Raw genomic sequence first — 27,375 nt, forward strand, 5'->3', positions numbered from 1 at the left:
ATACACATTAAACACATTGCCATCTAAACACTTCAATACACACTCACTATATACCTCCCCAATGCTGTACCCTCCCTTTAACCCAATCACACAGCCCGCACACACGCAGACAATCCGACCTGAGGCCCCTCGGTGGGCCTAACGAATGTCCTCGTGCTCGTAGTGCGGCGCCGCTGGGTCGTTGGTGCACTTGGAGTGGGGAGGGGGAAGGGGGTGAGTCGAAACTGCCGGATACAAAGGGGGGCGTTGGAGAGGGGGGACACCTCCCTTGGTGTTGGGGTGAAGATCGGCGGTGCTGCCTGGTAGGGGGCTTGAACCCGCCTCACGAACCTCGTCTGGAACGAGGGAAACCAGCCTCTTCCTGGTTCCCATCTGGCGACTAGGCCGCGAGCACGTGCTCCTGGATAGCGCTCCTCCACGGGAAACGCTAGCGCGCGAACGGACGGCAAACGCACCTCTGTCTGCCGATACACCGTGCTGCCGACAGCACGAAACTCACGAATATTCTAATTCGTTATATTTCTCGATTTACGTCCGCACCGTGCGGTTTCCAACGGCCGGTTGTAATACGAAACCCTTCGCTAGTGGCCGACTACGCGAGACTGAATTAATTAACTGCGCGAGTGACCGTATCCCCAGTGGACCAAATCACTCCGCGCAGATAGGTCTCATTACAAACTAATAACACCAAACTGACATAATAAAAGGGCAAACAAATAAATGAGTAATATAATACCCCATTAACATGAACTATAAGTATGAACTATAATTGTCCTTATATGCAATTAAAGGGACAACAATATGAAAATATGCAAACCTTCAGAACATCTATATTATAATTAAAATAAATGTTTTACAATGTAACATGGTTTTAAATAATACATGAGCTATTTGTCTGGTTATAGTATCAGACAGTAGGCCTACAGTCGCTCTAACCTTTGTAGTAATGGCGGCCTGTGGCAATGTTGAACTTCAAGTGCCAATTATGGCGCCACCTATGTGTTATCCTATCCCATCCTTTGATTCCCCTTAATCATTTTGAAAGTTCTACAAGCCTACCAATTTTTATAACTTTCATGGAGTAAGATAATAAATATAGTTGCAAGCAACATTGATAGTGTCCTACGGTATGGCGGCTATAGCCTAATGAATTCATGATAGTAATCATTATTTTCTTTCATCCCATGATTCAAAACATGGTTAGTCAAGGACGGATTCGAACCAGCGACCCCATGGTCATGTGGCCGACCCCATACCACTAAACCGACATGTAGCCATGTAGAACAGCTGATTAGACCATATATTTTGATAAGGAGCAGTCTTCCATGTGTCGAGTTATTGGTCGATAGGGTCACATGTCATATGCCTCAAAAAATTGATATGATGAAATATATATATTTTTGGAAACGATTTGATTGGGAAAAATTAAATATTTTTTTGTGAACAGTCTTATTGGCAAAATATCAATTTTTTTTGTGAACGACCTGATTAGCTAAAACATTTATTTTACTTTATTTTAGTACTTTTCTTTGTTCCATTTACACATGATGCAAGGGGCAATAATTATTTAAATTATTCGTGAGATTTTCTGTTGTATGAAAATTTGTTTTTATACAATTTACGGTAACACTTTATAATAAGGTGCCATAATAAATAGCAAACTAGTCATTACCTAACCCTTTGTTAATATTTGTTAATTGTTACTAAAATATCTATTTGGCACAAGTTAATATTTTTTTCATCATTAATTAAATATTAGTTGTTTGCATACAATCTGTATGTTAATGTTTTAACAAATAGAAAACAATCTATTAACTAATATTGTATTAATATTTATTAATAGTTAACTAAATGTATTTTTGGCACTAATTAACAGTTATTCCTTACATTATTTAAATGTTAAATGTTTATTTACAAACTATATGTTAATATAAAAGTTAATGACACATTATTATTTAACTAATTGTTATTAAACGGTGCTTCTGCCTATCCCAATATGAACCACTCCTCATAGGACTCTTACAATGAAGTTGGTTAAGCTTAATTAATATATTAGTAATATATAACTATCAGTATGGAGGTCCCTTATAATAAAGTTGGTTAAGCTTAATTAATATATTAGTAATATATAACTATCAGTATAGGGGACCCTTATAATAAAGTTGGTTAAGCTTAATTAATATATTAGGAATAGATAACTATTATATTAGTATGGGGGACCCTTATAATGAAGTTGGAACAGTAATTATTAATTATTTACAAATATTTATTATAAAATGTATTAACGATAGCAAATATTTTAACTCTCACACTGGAAATGAATGATCTCAGCACACACTGTTGGGAAGGGGGATGAAAATACTTTATAACTCTCTTACAAAGAACTCTCAAAGAACTCTCCAATAGCTTTTTGTTTTCTACTGGAACACTGCCACTGATGGTTAACCTGATGGTCTCCTGGAACACTGACCACTGATGGTTAACCAGATGGTCTACTGGAGCACTGATCATTAACCTGATCAAAAAAGATGATCAAACTAGAATGCCAACAGAATGTAGAAAATGGTATATCAAATGAACAGAGAAAGAGAGAGGGGTTCAACCAGAGCGTGAGGAAAAAGAGAGAAAGACAGTGAGACAAGAGCACAAGAAAGTGAGGGAAAAGAGAGGGAGGGAGAGAGCATGAGAAAGAGAAAGACAGAGTGAGAGACAGGCAATAATTCTTAACCACACTTGAAAAAAAACAACGCAAACTGGGGTAAAAAAATAATAATTATGCGCACTTTGCATACGGGATTAATTCGCATTGACTTTTTAAGTCATCTATTTTTGTCTGAACCTCAGCATCACCTTTAAAGTAGTTCTCGCATAAATTTGCTACATCTTTCAGCTTTGCCTGTTTTGTTTTATCGAGGAGCTTTGTGAACTCGGCAGGTGACGCTGTTGCCAGCTCTGAAATGCTTGCCGTGGACCTGACTGTGAGTTCGTTCAACCCTACCCTTCCCCACAGGAAGTCGACATTTTCAAGCCCCGATTGTATGCTTTCAGATCTTCAGGACCTTCTTGTATCTTCTTATCACTTCAAAAGGGCCACGGGCTGCAAGGAGCAAATCATAAAGAAAAACTACATCATGGACGGTACATAAAAATGTGTGTTCACAACAGTGTTACGAGTTGAAATGCTTATTGTATTATTATGTGGCAGCATACAAGACAAGACAGAATTCCACCTAGCTCCTTTAAATAGTTTGTCCACTTTATGTTAGGGTAGAATTAAAGGGATACGTCACCATTAGGGGAATTACACAAATTTTCCACTTTCCCTCGAGTTAAGTAGCCTAATTGAGATTTACCTTTATCCAGTTCATCCAGCCGTTCTGAGTCTGACTGAGTCAGTAAAAGATGAGCTGTTGTTCAGGCTTTTGTTTAGGGCTGCTGGGTAGGCCTACTTTGTAATTTTGCTATTGTGTATAAGCATTAACCAAATGATGGCTCTGTTAAGAGGAATGCTGATCCCTGACCCACTTTACTCTGATAGAAACATGTGACTCGTACCGGTGACCACATCTTTTGTTCCCCGCATCACATCGCTGTAGCCTATTTCACAGCGTGAATATCTTTTGAATATCCACCATCTTCAAACTAAATAATTTGCTATTGAGTTGTTGGATTATTTGTAGAGGAGAGCTATGCTGCTATAAATGTAACTTTTCATTGTAAAAAAGGGGGAAGATCCCCCATGCCAGACTTTAGAACGATCCTATTTCAGTCTCCACAACTATGCAACTGACTTCTTTTTTTTGACTCCTTAATTATTCATCCTCCTACACTACTTTAATAAAAATGAATTCATAAGATGTTGGAAAATCGTTGAATGGATAGAGCAACGTCTGTATTTTGAACCGTTGAATCATACCGTCTGTATTTAATTTCTTAATTTATTTTGTACTAACCTTTTACTCAGTGCGCCTACATGTAAAGCGTCCTTGAATTGGAGAAAATTGATATTGTTATATATTTTTTTAGCTGGAAAGACATTTGAAATGACGATACGCTAAGGGTATTGTCATTTCTTGAAACATCTTGAAACTCGCACAGAGAAGGTTTCGCAAGAGGCTTGCGAATCCTTTTCTGTGGGCGTTTCAATATGTAGTAACCTTTTGTTTTCGGTCTAGCTTTTGCATTTTGAACCACAGGGGCTTTAGGGGAAAGATGTGGTCAGGATAGCAAAGCAATCACTGAATTAAAAAAAGAGAAAGATCTTAAAATTTACTTCATTCATCCCAGGTGGGTGTCAAAGCAGAAGTAGAGGAGGCATTTTTTTTTTTTAAATAAAAAAAACATTTCGGCAGAAAACGACAACGGTGGTATGGTTAACTGTATGTGCAACATGATGGGCTGCGTGTCTAAAGTCTCCTCACTGTCCATCCAGACGGACCAGGGTATCAAGAACTTGACCGTGGAAGAGGCCGACCGCCTGGCCGCCTGGGACCCAACTCACTAGTGAGTTGGGTCCCATCTTCCTCTGAACAGGTACTGCACCTGATGGCTATCCATCCCGACTACGGAAAGCAGGTCCAGAGCCTGCTCACCAAGCATAATGCCGAGGCTCAGAAGGTAGGCAGTATTTTTATTAATTCATTTTTGTATACACTCATCGGCCACTTTATAGTACCGGGTTGGACCCCCTTTTGCCTTCAGAACTGCCTTAATCCTTCGTGGCATAGATTCAACAAGGTACTGGAAACATTCCTCAGAGAGTTTGGTCCATATTGACATGATAGCATCACGCAGTTGCTGCAGATTTGTCTGCTGCACATCCATGATGCGAATCTCCCGTTCCACCACATCCCAAAGGTGCTCTATTGGATTGAGATCTGGTGACTGTGGAGGCCATTTGAGTACAGTGAACTCATTATCATGTTCAAGAAACCAGTCTAAGAGGATTCGCGCTTTATGACATAGCGCGTTATCCTGCTGGAAGTAGCCATCAGAAGATGGGTACACTGTGTTCATAAAGGGATGGACATAGTCAGCCACAATACTCAGGGGTGTGACGTTGACACGATGCTCAATTGGTACCAAGGGGCCCAAAGTGTGCCAAGAAAATATCCCCCTCACCATTGCACCACCACCACCAGCCTGAACCGTTGATACAAGGCAGGATGGATCCATGCTTTCAAGTTGTTTACGCCAAATTCTGACCCTACCATCCGAATGACGCAGCAGAAATCGAGACTCATCAGACCAGGCAACCTTTTTTCAAACTTCTATTGTCCAATTTTGGTGAACCTGTGCGAATTGTAGCCTCAGTTTCCTGTTCTTAGCTGACAGGAGTGGCACCCGGTGTGGTCTTCTGCTGCTGTAGCCCATCCGCCTCAAAGTTCGACGTGTTGTGCGTTCAGAGATGCTCTTCTGCATCGGTTGTAACGAGTGGTTATTTGAGTTACTGTTGCCTTTCTATCAGCTCGAACCAGTCTGGCCATTCTCCTCTGACCTCTGGCATCAACAAGGCATTTGCGCCCACAGAACTTCCGCTCACTGGATATTTTCTCTTTTTCAGACCATTCTCTGTAAACCCTTGAGATGGTTGTGCGTGAAAATCCAAGTAGATCAGCAGTTTCTGAAATACTCAGACCAGCCCGTCTGGCACCAACAACCATGCCACGTTCAAAGTCACTTAAATCACCTTTCTTCCCCATTCTGATGCTCGGTTTGAACTGCAGCAGATCGTCTTGACCTACATGCCTAAATGCATTGAGTTGCTGCCATGTGATTGGCAAATTTGCGTTAACGAGCAGTTGGACAGGTGTACCTAATAAAGTGGCCGGTGAGTGTATATATACTGCATAAATATATTTTTTTTTTTCTTTTGTCCATGACATTTTGTTCCTTGGTCTTGTTCTTCCAGAACTCCAATGTGCACGTCTACACCCGCCCTACAGCCATTAATGCCTCCGCAAAAATGTGAGGTCATATATCTTGACCAGGTAGCACGCCCAAGATGGCTTCCGCAGTAACTGATTTCCACCAGTTTAAAAATATATATCTTGTACTAATAATAATGTAACCAATCTGGGCTTAATAACAATTCTATTCTAGCATTTCAATGAAAAGGAATAGCTTCTTAACAGATATTCCAAATTGAAAAACAATGATTACATGAAGACTCCCTGCATTTTGTCCAGTCAAACTATATCCAATCCCTGGTAAGCAGCCAGTCTTCATGTATTACTACAGAGATATCAGTCTAAAGTTATATATTTTAAATGTCTAAACACAATTATATCACTTACCCAAATACTATGTATAATATGTTTGCTATTATGTATTTCAATGGCTTGGTTTATACACTGGATGCATTGTTAAACCTGTACTAAAATTAATTGATTAGTCTATATGATGGGGTTAAGCTCTTGAAACCTGATCAATACTGTTAAAGAAAAACTTTGAAGAATATTTCGTAATCATTTTCTACTTGTATGCCCTTATTATTGCCTGTTTGTTTTACATTATTTTGCTCTGTGCAAGGAAAATCTGACGTTAAAGCAGTGCCTTACATTTTGAAGAGCTTATGAGGGGCTTTTGCTAGTCCAGGAGGTGTGTTTTGTTTTGGTCTCATGCATTCCTTTGACTGCTGGCTATTGCTATAGATCACAATGAAGGAGAACTATGAGGCTCAATCACAACACTATTTTATAAGAAAGTGGGGTGAGCCAAAATAGCTGATAACCGCTTTGAAAATATATGATGGCAAACAAACATTGTGACAATTCTCATATTCTTCTCTCTAATGGTTGGTATAACTTGTTGTACTGTCGATTGAAAGTTACAATAAACCGTCTGAAGGGAAGCAGAAGGGATGTCAGTTTTTGTAGCTTTGTGGTTTTTGGTTAGGTTTCTTTTGAATTATGTCTGGGTTAAAAAAATAGGTCAGAATGGCAGACCAACAAGGGGATTCAATTGTACAGCCAAAGTCGCAATAACTTTTTGTACTGTAAAACTCTTCGTCTATGTTATTTATGGTAATCAAACAAACTTATCAAACCAAAATGACCCATCATTTCATGATTACTGAATCCATTACCTAACATTTCATACAATACCTCATCCATTACCTAACATATGTTTCAATAATGGATATTCTTTTTTTCTGTTTATTTTATAAAATGTAGGAAAATAAATAAAATATTGGTGCAAAACCACAACAAGAACAGTTGGAGAGCCTGGAATGACCAATCTATTGCACTTAATTCTTTTGGGTTTTATGATGCGTGACGTGGACATGGGTGGGTGTTTTTCTTCTCCAAACGGACATGATAAAAGCACACTGCTTCTTGCGCTGGCCTACTTTACTTCATAAAGACGAGATACTGTCAGCACGTCCATCAGCCCCGCAACTACAAGAAATGCAATATAACAGGTATATCATCGAATTGAATGTATTTATATATATATATATATATATATATATATATATATATATATATATATGTGTGTGTGTGTGTGTGTGTGTGTGTGTGTGTGTGTGTGTGTGTGTGTGTGTGTGTGTGTGTGTGTGTGTGTGTGTGTGTGTGTGTGTATGTATGTATGTATGTATGTATGTGTATATATATATATATATATATATATATATATATATATATAATTGTTTATACATGTTTTTTATTTTTTACAATCAGCTATTGTTGATTGCAGTTATCCCTGTAAAAATGTGGTCAAAAACGTATACTTTAAATTAAAATGTAAAAGTCTGTACAGATGTTTTGTGAAAATCCTATTTGTGGGCTGTGAATTCTTTATTCATCTTTCAATTCATCAAGAATACAATAGAGATTGCTTTCCAATATAAGACACTTCCATTGTTCTGTGTTGGTCCAGGGACCCAGACACTGTTGTGACCATCGTCAACCCTGTGGAGCATCCCAGAGACTATGTGGTATGGTCCATCTGCAGCTTCTTCCACGCAAACCCCTTTTGCCTCGGACTGTTGGCGCTGATCTTCTCATTCAAGGTAAGCCTTTACTTTGTTACGCTTTAAAGATGCGGTAGATACGATTGAAGCGCTATACTTTGAGTGCAATTGGTTAGAAATATTATGTTTAAAATGTTTGCGAGCGAAATGCTCAGGGACAAAGTCTGTTCTGGTTACGCGCCTGGCTCTGTCATTTAGACTTGAGGCAGCTCCCAGTGCACTTCCAACCATTCGGGAAATACGTCGTGCCTGTCAATCTCAAACACTTTCTCAATTGTGGACATAGGAAGGGAGCATGTAGGGTGTTTTTAGGGGTTGATTATTTTCAGAATCTTGCATTTTTCTGCTCTTTTCTTTGCAACACTGGAATCTTACATACATTTATTGAAAAATCAAATGGCTGTAAATTCACATCACATTTTCGACGACATGGCCGTAGACCTCTATTTGAACATAGCATTCACTCGTTCATCTTTTTTTTTTTTTCTCTTTGTCGCAGGCAAGAGACATGAAGGTGACTGGAGACCTGCAGAGAGCCAGGGGATACAGCAAGTGGGCTCTGGGCTTCAACGTGGCCGCGCTGATCATTCTTATTTTGACTATCTTGAGTCTTGTAATTGTTTTGATAATTACAGCCGTTGAAGATGCCAATCGTCGCTATCGCAATCACTACTAGGGCCAAGAAACCAGTTAATTGCCCCTGTACCAAAAATAATAATGAAGCTATATTGAATTGAATTACCAAGTAATGCGCGTTGTAACCATCAGCACAGCAAAATGAATATCCGTCATTATTTTACGCCACCCAGAATTTAGTTGATTTGAAAATAGTTTTAGCAGCCGCCCCAGCGAGCTCTCCAAGTTAATGATGCATAATGTCTATAAAATAACCCATGGGTAGTCCACCAAAGCACTTGGTGACAGACAGCAGTCCAGATGCAACGGAAGACCATTATGGTTACGATTTTAATTTAATGTTGGCCTATATTATAATTAGGAATTGAATCGGGGCAAGAAATGCCCAAAATAGCCTCATAATTTTTCTCGCTCTTGTAACGTTAAGGCACTTAATTTGAATGAGTCTGGGTCTTGGGCTGAATGTACTGAATGTTACTACACTTTGCATAAAAGCTTCAGCTAAAATAAATGTTTGACAATGTAACATGGTTTTAAATAATACATGCGCTATTTGTGATCCAATGCAATGGTCTTTTACATAACAGCTTCAGCTGAGTCAGAGAATGAGACTGAGAAGGCGATGGAGGCTGGTTCGACGGCGGTCGTGGCAGGGCCCCATGCAGGGGCTAGGGCAGGTCTAACAATGCCACTGCAAAGGTCTTTATGAGTTATTATATGCAAATTAGTTATTTCACCTGTGGACATGCAGCATTACAATGACAAGCTGCAAGCAGTGACTACGCTTACATGAAAGTAACATCATGACAATGTGTCCGCATTAGAGCCTGAGACCGAAAATGATGTGAAGTTATCCTATAACACAGAAGTTATCCTTTAACAAAGACGCATTCTGAATGGAAATACATCAGAGGAACCATCAGGCGTCTTTCCTGAGCAAAAGAGTGTTGCTCTCCAAAAGATAGGTTTCCACCCACGGGAGGGAAGGGACAGACAGAGTAGAAGAAGACTACAGTAACAGAGATTGGAACAGACAGGGACGAGACAGAGTGAACATTTGTGAACAAAAATGACAGGTGTCCCATTAATTTTTTTTATACACAAAATACTTTATTCTTATAATACAATTTCCAGTTACCTGTTTGATTCTAACTGAATTATTTCTGCCTCACAGTACCTTAATAAATCCATTGTTAAAATGTAAAGTATCAACAAAAACTCATGCATTCGCTCCTATAAGGGATTATTAACCAATATGCATGATTATAATAATCTATGCTTAACGTGTGCATACGTATAGCCATACAAGTATACTATACTCACTAACAAAGTGGTTCACATTGTTTGTGGCTATAATCCTTTCAGGAAAACCTGGTTATAGTCAGGGGCGTAGCACAAAATTCTGGGGCCGATAACGGAGGTAGTTGAGAATGGGGTTTCATCTTGCGTGTTTAAATGTTTGTGCTCACCATTCTTGGAAAATAAATTAGTCAGAACCTGACTTCCTTCATTTAGTCCTTTCTCCCTGTCTTTCTTCACCTTTCTCCTCTGAGAGCCAGACTTCAATTTATTTTCAATGTGGCTGTGACATATTGCCGCATCTCTATCCAGATTTAAGAGTTCACCGTAAGCGAGGTGCGTTTCGCGGGGAATTCAGCTGTGTGGACAGAACCTTTTTGAGCTTTTTGAAAGGGGTGTTCAGAGACAGTGGCGGACTCTGCACGGGGGTCGGAAAAAGTATACACCACTCTTGAGTGCCCTCAAGAGTGGCGTATACGAGAGAAAGTGCCTTATTGGCTGCCCTTTACATGTGAAAAAAAATTATTGGGTGCCCCTTCATACAATAAATTATAATGATGAGCCCTCTAGAACAACATTTGGAACATTTGATAATGTGCCTCAATGAGTGCCGTCTTAATGGCCTTACAGTGCCTCCATGTTTGAAAAAAAGTGCCCTCTAGAGTGTTAAATACGAGAGAAAGTGCCATACATGATGCATCATAGCTTTTTGCACGCTGGTTGGGATGATATACAGATGATATCGGAGCGTTGCCCAAAATTCTTTAAAAACTGTAGATTGAACACAACAAATATTTGGAGTGCCCTTTTTAATCTGACCGATGTGTTTTCAAGGCGGAGCTCCAAACTACTTCCCCAACAGCTTCAGTGCCCCTGACTGCCAGCCTTGCTTCCTGGAGTCAAAGTTCAAGGTGTCCCCAGACGTAACACGTTACAACAGCGCCAACGATGACAATTACACGCGGGTGTGTGTGTGTGTGTGTGTGTGAGATATACACCCTGTGTGTGTGTGTGTGTGTGTGTGTGTGTGTGTGTGTGTGTGTGTGTGTGTGTGTGTGTGTGTGATATACACCGTGTGTGTGTGTGTGTGTGTGTGTGGGAGTGATATACACCCTGTGTGTGTGTGTGTGTGTGTGTGTGTGTGTGTGTGTGTGTGTGAGATATGAATTGTGTGTGTGGTTGTGCGATACCTGTGTGTGCGTGAGGTACCTAAGTGCTGTGTGCTTGGGTGTGGCAGGCGGGGACCTTCTACAGCAAGGTTCTGAGTGAGGAGGAGCGACAGAGACTTTGTCAGAACCTGGCCGGAGCCCTGAAGGGAGCCCAGGTCTTCATCCAGGAACGCATGGTGGGGCCACACATACTTTAGTCCCACTTCACCTTCCTGTTTCAGGACAGATTTCAACCCCAAGGTTCACCTTGCAGTCCCATTTCTTGCAATGCTAAAACGATCAATCAATGGGGTTCATCTCCATCAGTCCATTGAGGTAGTTTAAAAAATATTTTGGTGCCATGCCTACCCACATAGAACAATTTATCAAGAACACTAGTGAGTTGGGTCCCATCTTCCTCTGAACAGGTACTGCACCTGATGGCTATCCATCCCGACTACGGAAAGCAGGTCCAGAGCCTGCTCACCAAGCACAATGCCGAGGCTCAGAAGGTAGGCAGTATTTTTTATTAATTCATTTTTATATATATATACTGCCCGACTACGGAAAGCAGGTCCAGAGCCTGCTCACCAAGCACAATGCCGAGGCTCAGAAGGTAGGCAGTATTTTTATTAATTCATTTTTATATATATATACTGCATATATCTATATTTTTTTTTTTTTTTGTCCATGACATTTTGTTCCTTGGTCTTGTTCTTCCAGAACTCCAATGTACACGTCTACACCCGTCCTACAGTCATTAATGCCTCCGCAAAAATGTGAGGTCATATATCTTGACCAGGTAGCAGGCCCAAGATGGCTTCCGCAGTAACTGATTTCCACCAGTTTAAAGAAATATATCTTGTACTAATAATAATGTAACCAATCTGGGCTTAATAACAATGTCAAAGAAAAAAATTGAAGAATATTTTGTAATCATTTTCTACTTGTATGCCCTTATTATTGCCTGTTTGTTTTACATTATTTTGCTCTGTGCAAGGAAAATCGGACATTAAAGCAGTGCCTTTTACTATAGCTCTACAATTTGAAGAGCTGATAAGGGGCTTTTGCTAGTCCGGGTGTGTTTTGTTTTGGTCTCATGCATTCCTTTGACTGCTGGCTATTACTATAGATCACAATGAAGGAGAACTATGAGGCTCAATCACAACACTATTTTATGAGAAAGTGGGGTGAGCCAAAATAGCTGATAAACGCTTTGAAAATATATGATTGCAAACAAACATAATTGAGACAATTCTCATATTCTTCTCTCTAATGGTTGGTATAACTTGTACTGTGGATGGAAAGTTACAATAAAACGTTTGAACGGAAGTAGAAGGGACGTCAGTTTTTGTAGCTTTGTGGTTTTTGGTTAGGTTTCTTTCGTTTTATCTGGGCTTAAAAATAAGTCAGAACGGCAGAACAACAAGGGGATTCAATTGTACAGCCAAAGTCGCGATAACTTTTAGTACTATAAAACTCTTAGTCAATGTTATTTACGGTAATCAAATGTTTTTTTTTATTTAAAAAAAAAAAAATTCTCCTCTACTTCTGCTTTGACACCCACCTGGGATGAATGAATTTAAGATCTTTCTCTTTTTTTAATTCAGTGATTGCTTTGCTATCCTGACCACATCTTTCCCCTAAAGCCCCTGTGGTTCAAAATGCAAAAGCTAGACCGAAAACAAAAGGTGACTACATATTGAAACGCCCACAGAAAAGGATTCGCAAGCCGCTTGCGAAACCTTCTCTGTGCGAGTTTCAAGATGTTTCAAGTCTTGACAATACGCTTAGCGTATCGTCATTTCAAATGTCTTTCCAGCTAAAAAATTATGACAATATCAATTTTCTCCAATTCAAGGACGCTTTACATGTAAGCACACTGAGTAAAAGGTTAGTACAAAATAAATTAAGAAATGAAATACAGACGGTATGATTCAACACGGTTCAAAATACAGACGTTGCTCTATCCATTCAACGTTTTTCCAACATCTTATGAATTCATTTTTATTAAAGTAGGAGGATGAATAATTAAGGAGTCCAAAAAAAAAGTCAGTTGCATAGTTGTGGAGACTGAAATAGGATCGTTCTAAAGTCTGGCATGGGTAGGTGGGGATCTTCCCCCTTTTTTACAATGAAAAGTGACATTTATAGCAGCATAGCTCTCCCGTGGTGGTCTCTACAAATAATCCAACAACTCAATAGCAAATTATTTACTTTGAAGATGGATATTCAACAGATTTTCACGCTGTGAAATAGGCTACAGCGATGGGATGCGGGGAACAAAAGATGTGGTCACCGGTACGAGTCACATGTTTCTATCAGAGTAAATTGGGTCAGGGATCAGCATTCCTCTTTACAGAGCCATCATTTGGTTAATGCTTCTACAATAGCAAAATTACAAAGTACCCAGCAGCCCTAAACAAAAGCCTGAACAACAGCTCATCTTTTACTGACTCAGTCAGACTCAGAACGGCTGGATGAACTGGATAAAGGTAAATCTCAATTAGGCTACTTAACTCGAGGGAAAGTGGAAAATTTGTGTAATTCCTTTAATGGTGACGTATCCCTTTAATTCTACCCTAACATAAAGTGGACAAACTATTTAAAGGAGCTAGGTGTTATTCTGTCTTGTCTTGTATGCTGCCACATAATGATACAATAAGCATTTCAACTCATAGCACTGTTGTGAACACACATTTTTATGTACCGTCCATAATGTAGTTTTTCTTTATGATTTGCTCCTTGCAGCCCGTGGCCCTTTTGAAGTGATAAGAAGATACAAGAAGGTCCTGAAAGCATACAATCGGAAATTGCTTGAAATTGTCGACTTCCTGTATATACGCAGGGGTGAACGAACTCACAGTCAGGTCCAAGGCAAGCATTGCAGAGCTGGCAACAGTTTTATCAACTCCTCGATAAAACAAAGCAAATTAATCCCGTATGCAAAGAGAGCATAATTATTATTTTTTTAACCCAGTTTGCGTGTTTTTTTTCAAGTGTGGTTAAGAAATATTGCCTGTCTCTCACTCTGTCTTTCTCATATTCTTCTCTCTAATGGTTGGTATAACTTGTTGTACTGTCGATGGAAAGTTACAATAAACCGTCTGAAGGGAAGCAGAAGGGATGTCAGTTTTTGTAGCTTTGTTGTTTTTGGTTATGTTTCTTTTGAATTATGTCTGGGTTAAAAAATAGGTCAGAATGGCAGACCAACAAGGGGATTCAATTGAACAGCCAAAGTCGCAATATCTTTTTGTACTGTAAAACTATTCGTCAATGTTATTTATGGTAATCAAACAAACTTATCAAACCAAAATGACACATCATTTCATGATTACTGAATCCATTACTAATATTAAACCTAACATTTCATACTTCTATGTTTCAATAATGGATATTCTTTTTTTCTGTTTATTTTATAAAATGTAGGAAAATAAAATATTGGTGCAAAACCACAACAAGAACAGTTTGAAAGCCAGGAATGACCAATAAATTGCACTTAATTATTTTGGGTTTTATGATGCGTGACGTGGACATGGGTGGGTGTTTTTCTTCTCCAAAAGGACATGATAAAAGCACACTGCTTCTTGCGCTGGCCTACTTTACTTCATAAAGAGGAGATACTGTCAGCACGTCCATCAGCCCCGCAACTACAAGAAATGCAATATAACAGGTATATCATCGAATTGAATTTATTTATATATATATAATATATATGTAATTGTTTATGCATTTTTTTTATTTTTTACAACCATCTGTTGTTGATTGTAGTTATCCCTGTAAAAATGTGGTCAAAAACGTATACTTATTAAATTAAAATGTAAAAGTCTATACAGATGTTTTGTGAAAATCCTATTTGTGGGCTGTGAATTCTTTATTCATCTTTCAATTCATCAAGAATACAATAGAGATTACTTTCCAATATAAGACACTTCCATTGTTCTGTGTTGGTCCAGGGACCCAGACACTGTTGTGACCATCGTCAACCCTGTGGAGCATCCCAGAGACTATGTGGTATGGTCCATCTGCAGCTTCTTCCACGCAAACCCCTTTTGCCTCGGACTGGCGGCGCTGATCTTCTCATTCAAGGTAAGCCTTTGCTTTGTTACGCTGTAAAGATGCGGTAGATACGATTGAAGCGCTATACTTTGAGTGCAATTGGTTAGAAATATTATGTTTAAAATGTTTGTGACAAACTCTGTTCTGGTTACGCACCTGGCTCTGTCATTTACATTTGAGCCCAGTGCACTTCCAACTATTCGGGAAATACGTCTTGCCTGTCAATCTCAAACACTTTCTCAATTGTGGACATAGGAAGGGAGCATGTAGGGTGTTTTTAGGGGTTGATTATTTTCAGAATCTTGCATTTTTCTGCTCTTTTCTTTGCAACACTGGAATCTTACATGCAGCAACTTTATTGAAAAATCAAATGTCTGTAAATTCACATCACATTTTCGACGACATGGCCGTAGACCTCTATTTGAACATAGCATTCACTCGTTCATCTTTTTTTTCTTTTCTCTTTGTCGCAGGCAAGAGACATGAAGGTGACTGGAGACCTGCAGAGAGCCAGGGAATATAGCAAGTGGGCTCTGGGCTTCAACGTGGCCGCGCTGATCATTCTTATTTTGACTATCTTGATTCTTGTAATTGTTTTTGGAATTATACCCTTTTCCAGGTACCTGTTTAATTCTTATTGAATTATTTCTGCCTCACAGTACCTTAATAAATCCATTGTTAAAATGTAACTCTTAAAATGTTGTTACCATTAAAGATACAGTGGTTGCCTCGTTTACGGCCGCATTCACCCGGAAGGTTGGACAGAGCCAGAAAACAGACAAGTTCAGGAACCCTTTGTGTTGACTGGAGAAACACCTCATGTTGTCACGTCCAACAAATGATTCATTCCTGATACACAGCCCGTTTAACTCTTTAAAATATAATTTTGTCCTTCTGGCATGGAGACCAGGATGTTGCTGGCAGAAAGGGGATAGACGGCGACGGCGGTAGACGTAAGGTTAGCTCCCTGTGACACTGGAGCCGGTTGTCAACCCGAATGGTTAAGGTGATTATCTGGTCGAAGTTCAAATGACGGTCCCGGGACACCAGCTCATCTTTGTGTTCAAAGATATATATTACCTGCTCTGTGCCCTGGATTATAACAAATGCAGTATTATACTCTTTCCCAGTTTAGATCTTTAAACCAGGAATACAACCCATACGCCCCTGGTGTAAGACTGTGGCTAAAGTTGACCAAGGTCACGCATTACACCGAAAGCATTTCTCAATCAGTATCCATACTGTGAGAGTTTTACCATTGAAAATAATACATTTTCAGCTTCATGTTAAGGCCACCACTACCGCTGCCTGACAACTCAAACTCCACCTCTCAGCCCGACCACATTTCCTGTCTTGGTTTCATCTCTTTCTTTTCTCCTCATACCTTCACAAACAGGAAATGTGGTCGAGCTGAGAAGTGTATGACTTTGGCCACAGTCTCAAACCAGGTGCCTTTTATGGGTTGAATTACTGCTTTAAAGTAAAGGACAGGATTTGGGTATAATGTAGGGCACAGAGCAGGTAATATAATGCAGTCATACACTGTAAAAAAAAATATTAAATTGGGTTTTCATGTCAACTCAAACTTAAAAGAATATTTCAGACAGCTGTGCCAACATTCATACAGTAAATTTAAAGTTGAGACAACTCATTTCGTGTCTCCTTCTTCTTCTCCCTCTCTCCCTCTCCTCCTACCTCCCTCTCCCACTCCTCCTCTCCCTCTCCCCTTGCATCCTTCTCCTCCTCCTCTCTCTCCTCCCAAAAAAAGCTAAAGCTTCACAAATCTAGTTGTACACACTAAGAATTCTAAGTCAATATAATGTTGAATCATTCATGCTTAAAAACTTCTATTTTTTTTTTAATTTTACCTCTCTCGTTAGATTTAGCAATCATGGAGCCCCCATTTGGCTAACGTTAGTTCTATGCTACCCGTACTTGAAACTGCTGTTTGAGAAAATCTAACTAGCGAATGTTGCGGAAGTTGACAGCCGTGCGAAGAAGAAGGGGTTCGGTGTTGACGGTGAAAGTTAGGCCGGTTTATAGCAGAGTTTCCGTTGTCGGTTATTACCGGTCATTGACCGGAAAAAAATGAGGAGGACCGACTATTCTAAATGTCCCCGGTCAGAATGACCAGTGGCGACTGGTCATTAGGGGCAAGTCGCTACCCTCACAAGAAAAAAATAAAATTAAATTAAAATTAAAAAATATATATAAAAAATATAATATATATTTTTTTATATATATATATTTAAAAAATGATCTCTCCAGAAAGTACTATAAAATAACAAGTTCGGCGCTTTTATTTAAATTTTAGTCGACCCTCGCTTGCATCTTCCTTTGAGTTCGTCTGGAGGTGCAGGAGGGGCTCTAGCCCCACCAGCCCAATGCAATGTGTATTGGACTGTAAACATTGAAATGCGCATGCTCAGAGTGTTTCTCTGTTGAAGTCCCTCCTTTACAGGCCCCCAGGACAGGCATATACTTCCGCAATCCACCCGTGCTCAGAGGCCAAGCCTGGTATTGCAGCTGTTTAGCTGGGAGTGGACGGGGGTCCGTCATTTCATGCGGCCCAGAAGTAGATATCGCCGTCCACTCCAATACAAGTGGGGAACAGGATTGTGTCTCCGCAAGAAATGTCTGGATATCAATCAAAGGCTCATAATTATATTTCTACCCTGTTCTAAAAAAATGTAAGTTTTTTCTTTTCAAAACGCCTCCTCAAGCGTTTTATTAGCAGTTTACGTTGGGTACGCAGCTGAAAGGAGCCGTACTGAAACAAACGGCTCCTTGCTATGATCCTATTTTGAAGTGCACGGCTCCATTAACTTCCGAATTAAATTAAATTCCGAATTAACTTCCATTAACTCCATTAACTTCCAACGTCTGAGATTTGTCCTTTACTTGACATGAATGGCGTTGAACACGGATATATAACACACATATCATTGCAATAGCTGGAACAGGCACGCACGTAATGATTACCTGAATGATTATGGGAGACCTACGTAATTTTCATAATATTGTAAATTGTCTGATATTAACATTTCAGTTGCGTTGGTAGGTATTTCATTTTCATTTGCTTGTTTAGCTATGTATGACAGGGTTATGGTTAGCTATGTATGACAGTTGACAATGTTGGTGTATTACAATTCAATATTTGGGTAGGCTACTCCAACTTCGTTGCTGGTCGATATGTAAACATCTACTTTTATATAAATTATTGATTGCATTCTTCGTAAAATAGTTAGTTGGAAGGAATCTGTTTCTTAAGCAATAACATTGAACTGAAATTTTTAGGCCTACATACGTTTACTATGTTACTATGGTATTATATGGAGCAATCTTACATATTTATGAAGTTTCCAGATCAATAAAGTTCTATCTCTTTTTATTTGAACTGCCTGTATGTCCTCTTGATTATAGTATTACAGTGTGTACCTTGGTTATCAGCTATCATAGAATGGTGTCCAAATGGCTGCAGTGTTACAATAAAAAAAAGCTTTTATTAAAAGACCCCCCACCCCAAATTTGAACAAAACACATTTTTTGGCTGTTTGGCTGGGGCAGAAGAGTGGAAGGGGAAACAAAGACAGGTAGCCTAAGAAGTAAGGAAAGGAATGAGAGGAAGAACAGTGAAATGAATGAACAGTGTGATAAACGCAAATGATTACCAAAAAGGTTATAATTACTGATTTATCAAATACGCAGAGAAGAGCATCATCGAATAAAGATTAAGGACCTGGATTATATCTTACAGTATTGAAAACTGTTGAAATTACAATTCAGAGTGGAGAAGGCTGAAGGCATTGGCCCTAAAAGTGTCAGTTTCACCCACTCTGGATTATCGCTTCAAGAGACTGTGAAATGCTTTTTAAAAAAATGTCATTTCCCCTATTGCTGAAATGAACCTTGTCTTTTAGGTATAAACCACAGCAGTTAAACCTTATTCCAGGATGCTCTACGCTGTTGCCTCCTAGCTCTACACTAACAAATGCGTTCATCACACTGTTCACCCATTTCCTAGCGTGATTTAGCTTCCCCAGATGGTCAGCCCTCCACCAGCGTCTCTCGTTGATGGTAGAGTAGACGATCTGCATTGCTGGGAACTGCCGGTGGAGGTACTGCAGGTCCTGCTTCATTGCGGCAATGTGGTATTGGCATATATATTCCAGAATTTGAAAAAGGATATGGATATAGAGTGGGTGACTTTATCAGTATACTCAATCGAGATGGCCACAATAATAACCGCTCTTAGATGGGTTGTAGATACTAAGTTTTATAACAAATAATTCAATACGTGAAGATTTGGTGATAGAGGTAAAGCATCTTCTTTTAAATATTATAAGCCTTGGTTTAGTTATTCAGTTCTGTTTGATTCCAGCCCACCATGGAATATATGGCAATGAAATTGCTGATAAATTAGATAAAAGATACTAACCTAATTAGAAGAATTTAACCTTAAGTATATATATTTTTTATTTTTATTTATTCATTTCTTTTGTTAGTTTGTTTTATTTTGTTTCGTTAGTTTGGTTTTTTCTTTGAATTTATTTGTATGATTTAAAGTATGATTTGCCAATGTCCTTGTCCTTGTCAACGTCCTTGTCACAAACTCCTGTGTAGTAGTCCAGTAGGTCGCGGTATATGGGGAAAAACTATGATCCGCCACTAAAAGAAGAAGAAGATCTCTGCATCCGGTACGTCACGGACTAGGTCACGTGTCATGGCCACATAACGCGGAAGCAAATCGCTCCTGTATGTTACCATGCGCCACTGAGCAGTTTGCATAGGAATGAATGGGCGGCCATTTTCCAGTCCGTGGTCCATCCTTTATTATGTCCATGGTTGAAGTGAACAGAGATTATTTTTCTTCCTGGTGGGGCTTGCCCAATATGTCCATGGTGTGGACTAGGGACCGTTAAATATCCCAGGATGCATTTCGCATTCCTGTTTTAAAATATCAGTGTGTAAGCTATAAAATAGGCTATATAGGAACATTTTAAAAGTATAACAAAGATGGAGGCCTATTCAACATATTGGCATACTATTATTTTAAAATGAAAGAGGGGTTTTGTTTTACATAATTTGTTTATAGTATAAGTCGCTGATGGAGGAAACCCATCGCAACGGAAATCCCGGTCGGATCCATCTGATTGTGTGTGTGTGCGTGTGTGTGTGTGTGTGTGTTTCTATTCTATTCTATTCTATACAGTGTTACCCTTTACGTTTCATTTGAAAAAAACGACAGTGTTGCCCCTTATGTTTTTTTCCCATGATGACTGATGAAAAACAACAGTGTTACCCCTCATGTTTTTTTCATGCAACCGATAAAAAACGACAGTGTTGCCCCTTATGTTTTTTTCCCATGATGACTGATGGAAAAACAACAGTGTTACCCCTTATATTTTATTTGACAAGGACAATTATTTATTTATTTTCAAATATGTTTTTTTTCATAACGACCAATAAAATACGAGTGTTACCCCTTATATTTTATTTGACAAAGACAACAGGGTTACCCCTTATGTTTTTTTTCATGACGACCAATAAAAAACGACAGTGTTACCCCTTATGTTTTTTTCATGCAACCGATAAAAAACAAGTGTTTTTTTTTTTTGTGTTTTTTTTCATGACGAACAATAAACAACAACAGTGTTACCCCTTACGTTTTTTTTCATGACGACTTATATTCATGACGGTTATATATGACACATGATATATGTTTAAAGTTAAAGATATTGTGTTTTCCTCAGAAATTGAGCCGCGGTCTCCAGTGGGTTAGGCAGAGTGCACACCACTGCACCACTGAGGCAATGACAATACACAATAATCAATCATCAATAAAGAGGATATACAAGACATTAAAATGTATGTCTGTATTTCTATTACTTCCCTTATATTTTTTTTCATGACGACCAATAAAAAACGACTCTGTTACCCCTTATATTTTATTTGACAAAGACAACAGTGTTACCCTTTATGTTTTTTTTCATGACGACCAATAAAAAACGACAGTGTTACCCCTTGTGTTTTTTTTCATGGCGACCAAAGAAAAACGACAGTGTTACCCCTTGTTGTTTTTTTCATGACGACCAAAGAAAAACAACAGTGTTACCCCTTATGTTGTTTTTCCGAGAAGACCAATAAAAAAACACAGAGTTACCCCCTATGTTTTATTTGATAAATATCGACAGTGTTACCCCTTATGTTTTTTTTCATGACGACCAATAAAAAACGACAGTGTTACCCCTTGTTGTTTTTTTCATGACGACCAAAGAAAAACAAGTGTTACCCCTTATGTTGTTTTTCAAGAAGACCAATAAAAAAACACAGAGTTACCCCTTATGTTTTTTTTCATGACGACCAATAAAAAACAACAGTGTTACCCCTTATGTTTTTTTTCATGACAACCAATAAAAAAAGACTTTTATTTTATTTGACAAAGACAACAGTGTTACCCCTTATGTTGTTGTTACCCCTTATGTTTTTTTTCATGACGACCAATAAAAAACAACAGTGTTACCCCTTGTTTTTTTCATGACGACCAAAGAAAAACAACAGTGTTACCCCTTATGTTGTTTTTCAAGAAGACCAATAAAAAAACACAGAGTTACCCCTTATGTTTTTTTTCATGACGACCAATAAAAAACAACAGTGTTACCCCTTATGTTTTTTTTCATGACAACCAATAAAAAAAGACTTTTATTTTATTTGACAAAGACAACAGTGTTACCCCTTATGTTGTTGCTACCCCTTATGTTTTTTTCATGACGACCAATAAAAAACAACAGTGTTACCCTTTTTTTTTTTTTCATGATGACCAATAAAAAACGACAGTGTTACCCCTTGTTGTTTTATTCATGACGACCAAAGAAAAACAACAGTGTTACCCCTTATGTTGTTTTTCATGAAGACCAATAAAAAACCACAGTGTTACCCCTTATGACATCGTTGCCATGGCGCCGACGCGAGTAGGACGCTTATCCAGTAGCTCCGTGCGTGTTGCGTTGTTTTTTGTAATTTAAGTGTGTTTTTGTTAACTTTAACTCTTTTATAAACTATTTATATGTGTAGATCTATATATATATATATTATATGGATAGGGAGAAACTGCTTTCACTCCAAACAATGGGACGTAACGGCTTTTTCCGTCGGTAGTAACACCGCCGTTTGTCTGGCGCTGGAACAGCAGATGATACGAAGGATGGACGGAGAGTCAGTCAACCTATTGGAACCCAATACGGGGATGGCAATTTATACCCTTTATGGGGATCCGCAATTTAAATACAAGGATAGATCGTAATAATATAATCAGCACAAATCTATATCTATATATATATATAGTGATATATATCAAATTGTGTGAGTGTTTAAATATGGTCGCTAGTGTTTACATGTGGTCGATAGTGTTTAAATATGGTCGATAGGGTTTAAATGTGGTCGATAGTGTTTAAATGTGGTCGATAGTGTTTAAATATGGTTGATAGTGTTTAAATGTGGGTGATAGTGTTTAAATATGGTCGATCGGGTTTAAATGTGGTCGATAGTGTTTAAATGTGGTCGATAGTGTTTAAATGTGGTCGATAGTGTTTGAATGTGGTCGATAGCGTGTAAATATGGTTGATAGTGTTTAAATATGGTCGATAGTGTTTGAATGTGGTCGATAGTGTTTAAATGTGGTCGATAGTGTTTAAATATGGTTGATAGTGTCTAAATATGGTCTATAGTGTTTAATTGTGGGCGATAGTGTTTAAATGTGGTCGATAGTGTTTGAATGTGGTCGATAGTGTTTAAATATGGTTGGTAGGGTTTAAATGTGGTCGATAGGGTTTGAATGTGGTCGATAGTGTTTAGATATGGTCGATAGTGTTTGAATGTGGTCGATAGTGTTTAAATATGGTCGATAGTTTAAATGTGGTCGATCGTGTTTGAATATGGTCGATAGGGTTTAAATGTGGTCGATAGGGTTTAAATGTGGTCGAGAGGGGTTTACATGTTTAAATGTGGTCGATAGTGTTTAAATATGGTCGCTAGTGTTTACTTGTGGTCGATAGTGTTTAAATGTGGTCGATAGTGTTTAAATGTGGTCGATAGGGTTTACATGTTTAAATGTGGTCGATAGTGTTTATATATGGTCGACAGGGTTTACATGTGGTCGATAGGGTTTACATGTGGTCCATAGTGTTTAAATGTGGTCCATAGTGTTTAAATGTGGGCGATAGTGTTTAAATGTGGGCGTTAGTGTTTAAATGTGGTCGATAGCGTTTACGTGTGGTCCATAGTGTTTAAATGTGGGTGATAGTGTTTAAATGTGGGCGATAGTGTTTACATGTGGTCGATAGGGTTTACATGTGGTCCATAGTGTTTAAATATGGTCGATAGTGTTTAAATGTGGTCGATAGTGTTTACATGTGGTCGATATTGTTTAAATGTGATCGATAGTGTTTAAATATGGTCGATAGTGTTTAAATGTTCTATTCCCTCACTCTCCACCTCATCCCTAACTCTCCACCTCAAGCTGGTGTGTAGTGAGCGTTCTGGCACCGATTGGCTGCCGTGCATCACCCAAGTGGGTGCTACATATTGGTGGTGGTTAGTGAGGTCCCCCCTTCACTTTAGGCGTCTTTGAGTGTTATTAATTATTATTATTCTTCATGTTTAACCTCTGTTTTCCTTTTATTCCTAGTCTGTTTTACATAGTTTTGAATGATGACTATATGCTCTGTAAGCAGGGATGGACTGGCCCAAAAATTTGGCCCGGGACTTTGGGATGGAGAGGCCTTTTATGAGACCGCAGGAATAGCGCGCGTAGAATTTTGCCCCGGTGTAAAATAATAAAAATGAGTCCTTATCCGTGGATATGTGCATTGCAACTGCATGTCAATGTTGGGATGTGCATGTGTTTAGAATATTGTGAAGATCAATGGGAAATATTTTATAAGCAATCTTGTCCATGTACAAAATATTAGAAATTGCATGTGCCTAGAAAGGTAAATCAAGGCTGAAAATGATCTAAATAGTGCAAGATAGAATTATTGTAGTGGAAAAAAATTGTCATTGACACATACACAGGGTTTGGGAGATGGGGGCGGGCCGGGGTTTGTTGTCCGTTGCTGTGGTTACCGGTGTTGAAGTGTTCCAATGGTTTATTAGCGGTGGTATCTAATAAATCGCTCTCTAATCAATACTTCATTCACTGCCTCTTCCGTGGGCATTACAATATTATGAATAGTTCTCGACGTCTCTGGTAGGGCCTACTTCCATAATTAGTTTAAGTCATTATTATATTGCCAAACATGCTCGCTAGTGCACCTGTCATAGCTATGCTGCTGTGTCCTGTTCCCGCCTCACCATTGGTCTCGCTGACAGGGGCGTCGCCGTCAACCTTGGCTTTTCCACGGAAATGGTCGGTTAATTTAGCACATTTGGCTGCGTCTTGCTCTAACATTTTTTTCCTTTTCAACTTCAACTTCTGAGTGCCACCCAATTCTTTTTCCTCTCCAACCCCTTTTTGACATTTTCGTATTTCGGTGTAACTTCAGTGAGATCAACGAGAACAAAAAATATAATATAAATATGTAATAAAAAAATAAATAATAATAATAATAATAAAAAAAATCGACAAGAATTACGGCCGGCCGGCTCGGCCTGAAATCGACCGGCCGTTCGGGAAATCTCCCGAACCTCCCGATGGCCAGTCCGCCCCTGTCTCTAAGGTGACCTTGGGTGTCTTGAAAGGCGCCTCTAAATTAAATGTATTATTATTATTATTATTATTATTTATGTTTTTTTCATCTATCGACTGTTTTGGTAAACATGGCCCAGCATCACAATAGCACTTCAGTTAGACTTTTCGTTGCCCCTTCATGGAGTATGGGTTTGTGTGACTTTAAATAAGGGTATGAACTTACTTATTAAACGTATTTCATTCAGTTAGTGACATCATGTAATTCAAGTAATAAACTAAGTATTTATAGCCTACTGTCTTTTAGGCAGCAGTCTTATACATATTGTCCAATAGCTGCTTAAACACAATTTTACAACAATGTCCTTCTCTCATGCTAAAATTGGACTTGACCCAGTTTGGTTTCAACACATCAACTTTTCAGCAAATCCAAACACACTGTTTTCCACACAACACAAATACCTATGGAAATCCAATGGAGTTTTGTGTTGAAAAGAAAGCTGTGTGTGCAGATTCACAAAGACAGAAATTTGATTGTTATGCTAAAATTGTCTGTAAGCAGCTTGAAACTGTACTACAATTGTCAGTTAGATTATTGGTTGCCCATTCATGTAGTTAGTGACCTTGCTTTGTAATTGAGAGTACATTACAATGTTAAACCAGTACATGGCAGCATAAGCCTGTGTATGCTTCACAGCCAGAGCCCCAAGAAACCATAAGAGTACTCACAATTTCATACCTTGTATAACTGCAATAGTCTTTTCAGAAGACATGATGCACTGCAAAAAAATCCACCACCACCACTTTTGAAAAAAATATTTTGTATTAAAAGACTAGTTTATCACGGTCGTTCGTCCACATTTGCCGTTTGTTCGCTGTGACAATAAAGGTGGAGTTTTTAAATAGGAAACTATGCTAACTAGCATGCTCTCTTGGAGGCTAATCCAAGAATTCTGCTTGTTAGCCTACCATTTGATAGAGTTTGAAAACGCAAGGTCATTGAGTGAGCATACCTTCTTTCTTGGCGAAAAATTGAGTGACCAGTTGCCTGCCTCTTTTGGCCCTCTCCTCTTTCTCCCGTCTTTCCTTCAGTTTTTGCCAACCTGACTTCATTTCTGTAGCTGTCACCACCAGCTCACCATCATGTGGTTAAGACCTGACCTCAGCCAGCCCAGCCGCTCTGTACACCTGCTGCCAGTGCCAGCATCTCACATTTCGGATGCTGTTCGATTCAACGCATCGCGCGTTGCGGCCGAACCATTTCGCAAGAGCTCAGGGGGAAGGGCAAATGACAATATGTTAAATAACTAACGAAAACGTTATGGAAATCGACAGTTGTGAGTTTAATAAGTTTATTTCCAATTACCATTTCTTTGTAATGAGACATTTAAAAAAAAAAAAAAAAAAGGCAAGAATATTAATATTATATTATTAATTGCCATCCGCGGGCTGTGGGCCGTGCTGCGTTGGGCTGGGCCCTTAGAATCAGTACCACTTTTCCCGGCCAGGCAACTTACCCCTTATGTTTTTTTTCATGAAGACCAATAAAAAACAACAGTGTTACCCCTTATGTTTTTTTCATGCAACAGATAAAAAACGACAGTGTTGCCCCTTATGTTTTTTTCCCATGATGACTGATGAAAAACAACAGTGTTACCCCACCCCTTATATTTTATTTGACAAGTACAATTATTTATTTATTTTCAAATATGTTTTTTTTCATAACGACCAATAAAATACGACAGTGTTACCCCTTATATTTTATTTGAAAAAGACAACAGGGTTACCCCTTATGTTTTTTTTTCATGAAGACCAATAAAAAACAACAGTGGTCGATAGTGTTGTACGATAGTGTTTTATGTTTTTTTCATGCAACCGATAAAAAACGAGTGTTTTTTTTCTTTGTGTTTTTTTTCATGACGAACAATAAAAAACAACAGTGCTTTTTTCATGACGACTTATATTCATGACGGTTATACAGTATATGACATATGATATATGTTTAAAGTTAAAGATATTGTGTTTTCCTCCGAAATTGAGCCGCGGTCTCCAGTGGGTTAGGCAGAGTGCACACCACTGCACCACTGAGGCAATGACAATACACAATAATCAATCATCAATAAAGAGGATATACAAGACGTCAAAATGTATGTCTGTATTTCTATTATTTCCCTTATATTTCTTTTCATGACGACCAATAAAAAACGACAGTGTTACCCCTTGTGTTTTTTTTCATGACGACCAAAGAAAAACAACGGTGTTGCCCCCTATGTTTTATTTGATAAATATCGACAGTGTTACCCCTTATGTTTTTTTTCATGACGACCAATAAAAAACAACAGTGTTACCCCTTATGTTTTTTTTCATGACAACCAATAAAAAACGTCTTTTATTTTATTTGACAAAGACAACAGTGTTACCCCTTATGTTGTTGGTCATGACGACCAATAAAAAACAACAGTGTTACCCCTTGTTGTTTTATTCATGACGACCAAAGAAAAACAACAGTGTTACCCCTTATGTTGTTTTTCATGAAGACCAATAAAAAACAACAGTGTTACCCCTTATGTTTT

General features: G+C 38.7%; 2 protein-coding genes across 3 annotated transcripts in view; both read left to right on the plus strand.

The window, feature by feature from the left end:
* The first annotated feature begins 7,246 nt into the window (after window positions 1–7,246).
* On the plus strand, window positions 7,247–12,390 carry LOC132464120 (catalase-like). Its single transcript, XM_060060316.1, has 6 exons — window positions 7,247–7,423; window positions 7,882–8,014; window positions 10,745–10,875; window positions 11,148–11,255; window positions 11,487–11,570; window positions 11,782–12,390. The coding sequence occupies exons 2-6, from the start codon at window positions 7,942–7,944 to the stop codon at window positions 11,839–11,841; spliced, it is 456 nt and encodes a 151-aa protein (XP_059916299.1). The 5' UTR covers window positions 7,247–7,423; window positions 7,882–7,941; the 3' UTR covers window positions 11,842–12,390.
* A 1,967-nt stretch (window positions 12,391–14,357) lies between these two features.
* Window positions 14,358–27,375, plus strand: part of LOC132464124 (dispanin subfamily A member 2b-like) — a 75,963-nt gene continuing 62,945 nt past the window's right edge. Inside the window, exons 1-3 of one of the 2 annotated variants that reach the window (XM_060060319.1) lie at window positions 14,358–14,731; window positions 15,015–15,147; window positions 15,591–15,773. In XM_060060319.1, coding sequence (XP_059916302.1) covers window positions 14,625–14,731; window positions 15,015–15,147; window positions 15,591–15,758 — 408 coding nt within the window. In that variant the 5' untranslated portion in view covers window positions 14,358–14,624 and the 3' untranslated portion in view covers window positions 15,759–15,773. Of the gene's footprint in view, window positions 14,732–15,014; window positions 15,148–15,590; window positions 15,774–27,375 lie in introns of those variants that run through there. The other variant, XM_060060320.1, reaches the window with a different exon arrangement.

This window comes from Gadus macrocephalus, chromosome 9 (assembly GCF_031168955.1).
Source record: "Gadus macrocephalus chromosome 9, ASM3116895v1".
Lineage (NCBI taxonomy): Eukaryota > Metazoa > Chordata > Actinopteri > Gadiformes > Gadidae > Gadus > Gadus macrocephalus.

Coding starts and splice junctions, on each gene's coding strand:
- LOC132464120 (XM_060060316.1), top strand. CDS start 7,942: ATGGTCCATCTGCAGCTTCTTCCACGCAAACCCCTTTTGCCTCGGACT. Junction 10,876..11,147: donor ACGATGACAATTACACGCGG/GTGTGTGTGTGT, acceptor TGGGTGTGGCAG/GCGGGGACCTTCTACAGCAA. Junction 11,571..11,781: donor ACAATGCCGAGGCTCAGAAG/GTAGGCAGTATT, acceptor TTGTTCTTCCAG/AACTCCAATGTACACGTCTA.